Source organism: Protopterus annectens, chromosome 4.part1 (assembly GCF_019279795.1).
Source record: "Protopterus annectens isolate FY-2018-M chromosome 4.part1, PAN1.0, whole genome shotgun sequence".
NCBI lineage: Eukaryota > Metazoa > Chordata > Ceratodontiformes > Protopteridae > Protopterus > Protopterus annectens.
Window position 1 is genome coordinate 715,088,360 of NC_056734.1, and position 12,167 is coordinate 715,100,526.

A 12,167-nucleotide genomic window follows, 5' to 3' on the forward strand; every position below is an offset into this window, starting at 1 on the left:
TGTATGCAGACAGCAAAAGATTTCCTTCAGGTACAACCTCCTAGGTTCAGCAGGAATTTTCCCTAAAAAACACTGGTCTTTTCCTGCACCTAGCAGACAGGGGCAAGGTAAGCCCCGCAGGGACAGACCACCCAGACTCCTATCCCAGGGACAGCAGAGAACCAAACAGTGGACCACTTCCGCTCCAAAGGCAGGGAGTTCTAAGCCATCCCTCTATGGCAAAAACTCTCATGACTCCCTGTCATCCCTCTGCCTTCTTTCTGTTTGCCAAAAACTAGGAGGAAGGCTGTCCCTCTGCAAAGAAAATTGGCTTTCTGTAACCAAGGACCAGTGGGTCTTAAAGGTCATTTTTCACGGATACAAATTCTCCAACGAACTCCCAATTCCAAGAGGGTATCCTAACTTGCCTCCAAATCGGTGGGCAGAGGCATTGAAACCAGTCCAAACTGTCATATCCCAAGGGGTAGTAGAACCTGTCCCCTCAGATCAAACAGGCAAAGGCTTTTATTCCAGACTATTCCTTGTTCCCAGAAAAGAGGGCACTTGGCGCCCCATCCTGGATCTATCCATTCTGAACACCTTTGTGGTGTTCCCCAAATTTAATATGCTAACTTTGCAGCCGCGCTGCTGCGTATGCTGACAAAAGAATGCCTGGTTAGTTACCCTGGAAATAAAGGGAATCCTGCAGGAAATTCTTTTGCTTCAGAGCAGCCTCAAAGTTCTCTGTGCTACCCTTTGGCTTATAGGTTCATAGGTGTGTACTAGGCTAACGGCCTTGGAGCCTATATAAGCCTAGCCCAAGAAGATTCCCTGCCAAAATGCCGCCCAAAGTTAGTTCCAAGTGCCCCTGTCAAGCAAGGCCACTGTAGTGAACCCGGGGTGAACTTCCTATTGCCCATCCACTCGTCAAGATCCCTCTTAGAGGGCCACTGAAGTGCTCTGCTTGACGTGAATGGGAAGTTTGTTCCAGAGTATGGAAAGTCTCTGGGTTTAGGATATGTTCCTCCAGCATGTTTTATTTATTGTGGTAATGAGGTTTAGGTCCCTGGAGCGCGTGGCACGGAGGGATTGGGATTTCTTTAGGTGTAGCATATCTAGCAGCTCTGGGTCAGACATGGCTTTGTAGGTCAAGCAGAGATCGCCTCTGAGTAGGCGATAAGAGACCGAGTATAGCTGGAGTTAGTCTGTCCATATAGGGCATGTCTAAGGCCTAAGATCCTCTTAGTGAGGTATTTTTGTGGCCTTTCCAGTTGTTGTAGGTGTCTTGTGAGGTACATACAAAATGGGGCATTGTATTCTATAATAGGTCTAATGAGAGATGAACAAAGAGGGATTATGACCTCTTTCTTCCTGATTGAGAAACCTTTTGTAACGAGATGTGCCACATAGGACTTACAGTGGCAATGTGGTTATCAAAGGAGAGGTTGCTGTCAACCTGTGTCCGTAGGTCTCTTATCACACCTTTGGTGTTTAGTGGACTACTGCCTATGTGGTATTTCATGGGCACCAAATTTTTCCCAAAGGGAATGACAATGCACTTTTTGGCATTGAGCTTAAGGCCATGGTTCTGGCGCCAGTCATTAGTGTCAGTGAGGCCTTTTTGTAGAATGTCTACATCAGTTGGAGAGTCATTAATGGCTCCCAGTTTGCAATCCTCTGCAAACTTGGTCAGCCAGAGTCCCTTTGTGTTGGCTTGAACTTCAGAGAAGTAAATGCCAAACAGAGGATCTAGGACCGATCCCTGTGGGACACCACTTGTAACTGGTTGGTAGTCCGATTTGGAGTCCGCTACTTTCACAGTGTGGGTTCTATCAGTGAGCCAGTAGGCAACCCATCTTATGACACTCACTAAACTAGGCATAAACCCCTATCTGTGATTCCTGAGTGAGGGATGGTGTCGAAGGCCTTGGCAAGATCTAGGTAGGCTGTGTGAACTACCTTGCCCTCATCGACGGCTCTGGTGACGACTCTAAGTCTTAACGGGTTGAGCAGGCATGGCCTACCTTTCACAAACCTAAACTGCGTGGGGTCCAGAGTTTGGAGATTCCCTGGGACCTTATTTATAAGGATCTGTGATTATGCGTTCCATAGCCTTGCATGTCAGACTTGTCAGACTAATGGGGCGGTAGTTCCCAGAGTCTGTAGTCGCTCCCCCTTTGTGGAGTGGGATGACCGTAGCAGTGCGCCATTCGGTAAGAACAAAGCCTGAAAGGAGGCTGTGATTGAACAGGATACTCGGGTGTGGTGTCAGTTCACTTTGTAATTCATGTAGAACACAGCCAGGGATGTTATCAGGTCCCATGGAAGCTGTATTCTTGGCTTTGGACAGTGTAGTTTGTACCTATGTACCTGTGATAATAGGGACTTGAGCATTCCTCAGGTATTGTGATAGGACCTTTAGGGGGTGAAAGGGGGGTAAATTTGCACTGAACCCGTCAGCCAATATGTTGGCAATATCAGTTTGTTCTGTATATGTATTGTCATTGTGCTGTAACTCAAAGCAGATCTGAGTATTGCCATGTAGATTCTTGGCATACCTATAGAATGCCTTGTGGTTGTCTTTAGAATCAGCAGCAATTTTCTTTTTGTAGCTAGCTTTAGAGGATTTGATGATGGAGCTCAGTTTTTTGCTGAGGCTAACAAGGGAGTTTTTCCCGTCTTGGGAATTCACCCTTTTCTGCAACAGTTTTTTCTTTCTGTTGTAGAGTTGTTTATGGTGAGGGACCACCAGATTGGCTTCCTTTCTTTGGAGGAGAGCGTCTTGGTTCTGTTTGGTATGGCCCGTTCCATGCACTTGTGTATGTGCTCATACAGTGCATTGGTGTATGATTCAGCAGTCATGTACCTATTTTCCATTTGCATGGGTGTTCTGAAGTGAGCCACCTCTTTTTTTAGAAGCCCAAAATTGGCTTTGGAGAAGTTATTTTACTGTGGTTTCCTTTGGGGGGTGAGGATGGGATGTGGATATCATGGGGATTAGCTTGTGGTCACATCTGAACAGGGAGGAGTTTTACTGGTGTAGAGCAACTGTCGCCCATGTTAGTAATGACTAGGTCAGGGATGTTGCTACCCCTGGTGGGGGTAAGAATGAGTCGGTCCCGGGTGTTGGAATTAATGCATTCCAGAAAACGTTGAGCAAGTGTGTTGGTACAGGAGTAGTTTTCCCAGTTTTCTGCTGCTCACATGGTATTCACCAAATTCTTAGCCCTGGCTGTAGCATTTTGCAGACAGAAAAATATAAAAATTTACCTTTACCTGGATGACTGTCTCATTCAGGCAGATTGCAAAGAAAAGCTTCTCAAGGACCCACTCTTTGTCAGAACCCTCCTAACCTCCTTAGGGTACACTGTCAACAAGAAGAAATCAAGGCAAACACCCTCCAGGAAGATCATTTTCTTGGGAGCACTGCTGGACACAGCATCCCAAATGGCCTTCCTATCCCCAGAAAAGCTAAGCTTCCTGCTTCTCTGTTTTACACAGCTGGCTTCCAGAAGTCACCTCACTACAAGGAAGTTCCTTCAAGCCTTGGGCTACATGGCATCTTGCATCCCTGTAATTCCTCTGGCCAGGCTTCATATGAGAAAACTTCAGTGGTACCTAAAGAACCTTTGGTGTCAGTATTTTCAACCCCCTAGAGACCTCTCTCCCTCTAATCCCCTGTATAAGTGCTGAGTTTCTCTGGTGGGCAAGGGCCTGTGCCCAGAACAAGGGGCTTATCTTCACCCACCACCCAACTGGGCAGACCATTACCACAGAAGCCTCTGCCATAACTTGAGGCGCTCACCTAGAAGGCAGGTGCACCCGAGGTGATTGGGATGGCCAGCACCTTCACTTACACATCAACCAGAAGGAAATGATGGCCGTACAAAAGGCTCTGACATCCTTCAGACCCCATCTCAAGCCAGGGGCTCTCCTTATCAAAACAGACAACACCACAGTAATGTTGTACATCAGCAAACGGGGGGGGGCAATCTTACTCTCTGTACAGGCTAGCCGTGAACCTGCACCTGATAGCCCAATGCCTACCAGGGATCATCAATACCCTGCCAGACCACTTAAGCAGAAAATTACTGGACACCCACGAATGGCAGCTCCAAAGAAAAATCTTTTTACAAATCACTCCGGCATGGGGGATTCCCAGAGGTGGATCTCTTTGCTTCGCACCTCAACCAGCAGCTGAAAAAATTCTGTACCAGGGAGCATCATCCCTGGCATGGAAGGTGGATGCTGTGACCTTCCCCTGGAAAACCATCTTTGTGTACGCATTCCCTCCTCTGTCTCTTATTCCCACAGTACTGATCAAAATAAGGGAGGAAAGACCAAAGCCCATCCTCATTGCCCCAGATTGGCCCAGACAACATTGGTACCCCTTACTGCGCAGCCTGACCTTACAGCCTCCCAGGCAGCTTCCCCTGATCTCAGACCTTTTAACTAAGGTGGGAGGGGGGTGCTGCACCCAGACTTGCAGAGTCTCAAACTGTCAGCATGGCTGATGCTGTAAAGGTAAACAAGGGGCCCCTGTTAAGCCAACAGCTCTTCGACATTATCACAGAGGCCAGAAGGCCCAGCACCAGAAAATCCTACGCAGTAAAATGGAAAAGGTTCTGCTCTTGGAGCCAGTCCATAGGGAGCAATACCTCACAACCTTCCATCCCTCTTATCCTGGACTACCTAGCAGAGCTACGTAGTAATGGCCTATCCTTTTCCTCTATTAAAATCCATGCCTCGGCTGTTTCAGCTCATTTTGATACAGAACAGCCCCTGTTCTCCCATCCTTTGATTAAACAATTCCTCAGAAGGGCTTCTAATATCCGGCCTCCCAGAAGGCCACCCACTCCAGCCTGGGACCTGAATTATGTTTTGGAAAAACTAATTTTACCATCCTTCGAACCTGCTGCTTCAGCAGAACTAAGATACCTCTCCAGGAAGACTGCCTTTCTCCTAGCCATCACCTCAAGCCAGAAGGGTTTCAGAACTTCAGACACTGATGGCCATGCAGAAAGGGTCTTCCTGAGGACTAATCCCTCCTTCATGCCCAAGGTGGTATCTAATGTAATTCTTAACCAGGCCATACATCTATACCCACCTTCTTTCCTAACCCTCAAAACAAGGGGGAAATAATTCTACACTCACTAGGCGTGTATAGACAGCTTAGATATTATCTGGATCGTACTAAACCCTTCAGGAAAACAGACCCAACTGCTTGTCAGCTTTGCCCCAGGGGCAGAGGGGAAGCCCATTTCCAAATGGATATCACACTGTATCCATTTTCTGCTATAGATTGCATGGGAAAACCCCCCCTAAGTCTATCCAAACCCATTCCACTAGGGCAGCCTCCACTTCATCAGCATTCCTCAGAAGAGTTCTCACTAGGGACATCCTGGAAGCTGCCACCTGGACTTCTGCCCATACCTGTACCAAGCATTACCATCTGTACCAAGCATTACCATCTACCTCTGTTCCCTAAGGCTAGGGCAGGGTTTGCGTCTGCAGTTCTGCAGGGCTTGCTGACCCATTCCTAGGTCTCTTACTAAATCCTACTGCCCTTCTCTTCAGCTTTGGGAATCCTCCCACAGGTGATGATTGCAACAGTGAAACACGAAGAACATAGTACAGTTGTGTACACTTACCATAAATGTAGATGTTGGAGTGTATTCACTGTGCAGTCCTGGTTTCCCACCCTCCTTCCCCCTTATATCTTCATTCTTTTGAGAGGCATAAGTTTCTAACCGTGGCTTTTAGCCACCAGGGCCACATTTACCATATTTACTTGGGCCTCTTGACTGGTTAGGACAAGAAAAAGTGATGTAATGGTGTCTGCTACCTTCCTTTATAGCACTGACGACCTGACGTCAGACAGCAAGCGACAGCAGCCAATGCAGGAAAAACATTAACTCTGGTATTCAGGCCGGCCAAGGGCTTCCACAGCAGGGATAACCCACACGTAATGACTGCAACAGTGAATACACTTGAACATCTACATTTATGGTAAGTGTACACAACTGTACTTTCTTTGCTGGAGGTGGTGCAGAATACATCCTGTGATACTGTCTGGTCCCATGAAAGCTGTGTTTTTTGCCTTGGATAGGGCTTGTAACACTTGATCTACGGAGATGTGAGGTCCAGGACAAGTATTGGGGATGTTGAAAGGGCCTTTGGGTGGGACGGGGAGTGAGGTGGGGAGTGAGGTTTGTGCTGAACCTATCTGCTAGCATGTTGGCTAAGTCAGCAGGATCAGTGCAAGTGATGCTGTTAAGTACTAATTCGGAACAAACCTGGGCTTTCCCATGGAGGTTCCTGATGTAACTGAAGAAGACATTCAATTCATAATTGGCCTTGGAGGTTTTTACTAGTGATCTAATTTGCTTATTGAAGCTAAGGAGGGAGTTTTTCCAATTTGGAATTTGTTCCCTTTTACCCTTGGACATCATTTTTTCTTTTGTTGTAAAGCCTGTTGATAGAGGATGTCCACCAAATGGTTTGTGTTTCTTGAGGAGCCGGTTTTGGTTCTGTTGGGTATGGCCGAGTCCATGCAGTAGTTGTACAGGTGCTTGTAAACTGCATTGGCGTGCTGTTCAGCATAGTTGTCTGCATTACCTGGGGGGTGAAGCTACAGATTACCCTCACTTAGGAGGTTGTAGTCAACTTTTGAGAAGTTCTTTTGCTTGATTTCGGCTGGGGGTGTTTGGATGGGCTAGAAACTTTGAATCGTTTGGATTATTTACCATCTCCAACCCCAAGATTATAGGGTTCATCCAAATGTCATGCTTCAGCAGTACATGCTTATTTGCCAATTATTCCACTGATTACTAAGTGACTGTAGGTGTCTAAAATAAGACAGATGTGTGCCTTAGAGGTCATTGCTTCAGTAATATTCTTAAACAAGGGGAGTAACCTCTGGTGAATGCTGTTCCCACAAAGCTAGACTCTCTAATCTTTGGACATAACCCCTAGCGGGACTGTTCTCATCTCAGATGTCCATTTGTTCTTCAGGAGAAAATAAGTATAGTCAGCCTCATCTTTAGTTCTTTTTGTGATCCAGCGTTAGGCTGTCGGCTGACTGAAGGAGGCTCTGGATAATGTAGTCTCAGAACAAGCGCCCCCTGCTGGGAAGATTATTTATGCTGCTGCTGTCCTTTGATTGGCTTGTTTGGCCTTGGTTCATGTATTTTTGGTCTCTTCCTCCCCAGGTCACATGCTCCAGGGAAAGTGTGGTTAACTGCGGGTAGATGTCATTAAAGGATTATTATTTTCATTAATTTCCACTGTGTGAAGACCACATGCTTATAAGTGTAAGGAGTACTCTACTCTGTAAGTAACCTTAAACAACAGATTGCTGCAGTCTTAGTTGAAGCACTAAAAATGGTCTTCCTAGTTCCCAGGGCTTCTGCCCCTACAAGATTGATGTGTACATGCAGCTGGCATATGCAGAAGTAACAAAGAATTTGAGACAGTCTAACCAACAAATTGGCTTGATGTCAATGCTTAATCCAAACATTTCCGTAGCAAAACTGACTTAACATACCCCAAATCAATACCCAAGTTATGCGACAAAGTGCTCCCCTTAGTAGTTGTGCGAAGAGGCTCTGGTTTGTGCCAAGAAGCACATTGCTCTTCATTTGTAAACTTGTATTGTTAACATAGAATTTCAGTAATCTGCTCCAAATCTCATTGGTGATATTCTCCCTTTAGCCACGTTAGTAAGTATCTGGAACCATGGATTTGCACTTTCCAAATGTCTGTGTAGCCTGCTTCGTTAAAATGTGAATCCAGAGATATTGCAGCACTTGCCTGATGTTTACTTTTAACAACTTGCTACTTAAACTGACACATTGCATGAGAGATGCAGTTGTATAACTTTACTAGAGGCTGAGCTTTCTTACAAAGCCACTGCAGGTTATCAGTACCATACAACACCACACTAAACCAAACATGTACTATATTTGCTGAGGCTGTTAACACAGAAGTCTCCGAAATGTAACTTAAGAAACAAGTATTCTCTGCAGCCTCATAAATTTACATATTTGGCAGCACCCTACATGAAATCTACATCTAAGTCTCATTGTTTCACATAAAAAGCCTGTAAGCAGACTTCCACAGTCCAATATTTCTGTCATAATTGACTCCATAGTGAAATGCACTGATGCATGATTCATCAGAATGTGCAAGGGGAGGGCCAGGATTGGCCACATCACATGTGTACTTGGATCCCTGCACCTTAAATACACATTAGAAGCAATCATAGAGTACATAAGTGTAGATGATTTGCGATGCACCTCCCTGGAGCATATGAAGGGAGACATGATGTGGCTCTCAATGTGTCTGATGCAAGTATGAACCTAGCCTTGAGCAGTGTACTTCCATCACCAAAAATTATTCAGTATGAACAGAAGATAGACTTCAGCAATTGACTTTGCGTATGGTGTCATTCAAAGAGGATAGAGTATACATCTGACTAAGAAGAGATGGTAGATAATCACTTAAATGCATTGTTAGGGATTACATGAACCTAACCCCCCAGGCATTGATGTATTGGCTAAGTCCTTCTCCATCTCAGTCTTTCATTTGTATTTATTAGGCTTGCAGTGCAGGAGACCAATTGGGAGCCTAGCTGAAATTCCCACTTGACTTAAAGCACTGTCTGGTTGAATGGTTTGCTCAGGCAGATGAATGTGAATATATTCAAGCCCTGCACACTTGGCACAAGAAGTAGCTCATTAACAAGCCAGAGCTTTAGTTAGCTCCGTGCTAACTTTTCTCTTCTAAAGTTTCAACATAGCAAAACAGAATCTAGGTAATAAAAAGTTATTGCTGTTCAACACTAGGAGTGTAAACAAAAAGCTGCACTCTTTATCATGGAAAACTTCAGTTATATGCATAGTCATGAAGACCTGCTTCAGGACCATTAATTGTGCTGTGTTTGGTATCAGAACCATGGAAAACTACTACCAAGCCAAAGAAGAAGAAGAAAATAGAGTAGGTATGGGATGGGAATCAAGTGGCTTTCATGTTTTGTGAACAAAGGGATCGAAGGCCTTGTTTCCATTTCGGATAGTCAATACTTTAGCTCATGGAACCTTCTTTGGGCCCTCAGGAGGAGCAACTTCAGGGATGAGTTGGCATCTTTAACCTCTGAAAGTCACTTTTGGAGTGGTGGCCATTTACTTGCAGCTAGTTCTGCAGGTGTTTGTGTACCGGTCATTTATGTGGATCTTGCAAGAGTGATTCCTTTTATTAGTATCTGTTATGGTAAATGAATTTGTGCAACTGTATGCTTTGAATAATTCTGAATATGGTTTGTAGGCTATCTAGATGTGCTCCATTGGAGCAGATTTATGGTGCATTGTAGAACATGTCCTTAGATTTGTGGTCCATTGTAGAACATGTCCTTAGATTTGTGGTCCATTGTAGAACATGTCTTTAGATTTGAGCCACTTTTGAGACTTTATTTTTCTTAAACAGAATAAGAAAGGAAAGCAAGAGGAGCCGAAGCAGAAGTGGGAGTAGATCACGGTCAAGATCTCGGTCACATTCTCCTAGGAGGCAGTAAGTGATATGTTAATTTCTGTAACAGAATGCATCTGTGCACGTTGGGTTCATTTAGTATCAGTAAATGAAAAGGAATGCGAGTGAAACTGAAGATGTTCACTAAGAAAAAAATGCAGTTTGCTAAAGCTCTTAACAGAGCCCCCCCCAACACACACACACCTACATTATGGGTACTTGATAATGTTCTTCTCGGTCCGTCACCAGCAGCAAAAATGTTGAACGTCCCTTGTTCGGTAAAGTTTACTTGCTCCTTCTGGCAGACACTGTAACAAAGTTACTGGAGTTTATCCATTTAATAAAGTATTTTTCTACGCCAGACCCATAAATCAAGTTCTACAGCAGACAAACTGGAGATATTACCATTTTTGAGACCGGGAGTTAATTTTTTTTATCTTGTGCATGATTTGATATCTTTTAATTTGTTCTGCTTTGACATTTAGTTTTAATTTTTTTAAGAAACTTGTTTTTCTCTCATTTCAGCTACAATAATCGAAGAAGCCACTCAGGGACATACAGTTCAAGGTCACGCAGCAGGTCTCGCAGCCACAGTGCCAGTCCTCCAAGATACCATAAATGCAGCCCTTCACACTACAAGTCTAAGCATCATAATGATATGAAGAGTTCTAACAGACATAGTCACAAAAGGAAAAAGTCCCGGAGCCGCAGTCGCTCTCGAAGTCGATCCAGGGATTTTATCGACATTGTAAAGAAACACAGACATGACAGGGGGCATCATAGAGACAGACGTGAACGATCTCAGTCCTATGAAAGACCACACAAGGTTAAGCATCACGGTAGCAGCCACAGCAGCCATAGCAGCCATGCAGGACATAGGCATAGACATTGACCATCATTACTGGTTTTGATGGCATCATTGGCTTAAGTGCAATGTTAAAATTACAGTATCTGTGATTAAATGCAGTTTGGACTTTTGAGAGTTAATGAAACAGTGGTAGGTTTTGGTTTGCTACAACTGCAAAAATAATTTTGCAGAAACAAATTTTCTTTTGGGGTGGGGGGGTGGGAGAAGGGGTGAAATTTTGCACACTAGGGAATGTACCTTATCAGTATCTTGTTTAATTTAATAACATTTGCCCGGTTTAATTGTATATTGTACAGATGTATAGAACTACAGAGAAAATTCTTATAAAAATATTTTTATACAATGAAGTGCAGACATTTATTTTAAGTGTAGTAGTCGTTCGCTACAGTTAATTCACTGGTTTTAGTCTGCATGTATTGGACACAATTTTTTATAAACAAAATACAACAAAGTCACTGGTTGCCTGTTTTGAAAGACATTTTTCCCCGATTGCTTCAGAGTATTGGGTGATTTTTATCATTTGATCACTGCTGCAGTAACCTTTACTTAATATGAGTTATATCTGCCTAAGGATATAACAACCAGCCTGCTTCTAATAAAGCTACCAACATAGCGAAGTGAGCAAAGGAAAATATGCAGCTGTTTCTGATGGAGCCTAAATAAGAAAATTCCACTCCCTACAAGCCATTCTCACCCTGGATGACTTTGACATCTGTATATTGATTGAGACATAAGGAGGAGAACACTCTGTTTATGCAGGACTATAAAGTCTTCCCCATGTTTAGACCAGCTGTTGTGTCATTGGAGGAAAAGGTGGTGGTCTGTCAGTCATCATCTAGGAGAGAGACTTCTCAAGGCTGGTAAAGCAGCATGATGCACTAGAGCTTCTTCATATCCGAATCTCCATCAGAAAGGTCTCATAACATTAATTATCTATCTCCCTTTGTATGACCCAAGAAAGTTTGTAGGAACTGAATCAGCAAGTATTAAACCCAGTACCATTTTTCTAGGTGATCTAAACTGCCCAACTGTAGACTAGGAAACCAACACCACTGTCCATCTCCCACAAGATGTACCTGAAATTGACCATCCTCAAGCTGTCACAGAAGACCAAGTCCTAAAAGTGCTATCAAAAGCTAAAAATACTGCATCAGTGGGTACAAACAATATCCCTGGATGCATCTTTAACATGTACAATTTTACCCCCCCCCCCGCAACACTGTTAAACCTCATCCTCTGTACGTTTTTTGTACTGAGTGTTGAACTGCTGCAGTCATTCCCTGCATAAGAAAGAGCCTTCCACATAGACCCACAAGTCTGACCAGCCCCGTATGCAAAGCCATAGAAAGACTTGTCATGGAACCTCCAAACACTGGACCTGTCTCACTTTGGATTCATCAAGGGCAAGTCGTGCTTGCTCAACCTGGTGGGCTTTCCCGTGAAAGGTCACTTGAAGCAATAGATGAAAATAAAGCAGTACACGCTTCATACCTCAATCTGGCCAAAGCTTTTGATGCAATCCCTCACTTATAGTAGAAAAGTTAAATAAACCAGGAACTGGCTCACAGGTAAGATGCAAGAGATCCAAAAAAAAAAAAAAAAAAAAAAAAGGAATCTACCTCCATAGAGTCCAGTCACCAGTGGAATTCCTTGGGGTTCAGTGTTCAGACCTCTGCTGTTTGGTATCTACTTCTCTGAAGTAAGTCTACACCAAAGAGCTTTGCCTAAGTTTACAGGTGACTGCAAGCTAGGAGCACTCATTAAATCCCCAAGTGACCTAGTCATCCTGTAAAAA

At 44.1% G+C, this 12,167-nt stretch overlaps 1 protein-coding gene across 1 annotated transcript in view; it reads left to right on the forward strand.

Moving 5' to 3' along the window:
- The window catches only part of CCNL1 (cyclin L1), a 180,675-nt gene extending 169,956 nt beyond the window's left edge, over nucleotides 1–10,719 (forward strand). Inside the window, exons 10-11 of the mRNA XM_044070486.1 lie at nucleotides 9,463–9,546; nucleotides 10,030–10,719. Of these exons, the coding sequence (XP_043926421.1) occupies nucleotides 9,463–9,546; nucleotides 10,030–10,396 (451 nt within the window). The 3' untranslated portion in view covers nucleotides 10,397–10,719. The remainder of the gene's footprint in view (nucleotides 1–9,462; nucleotides 9,547–10,029) is intronic.
- Nucleotides 10,720–12,167: the final 1,448 nt, after the last annotated feature.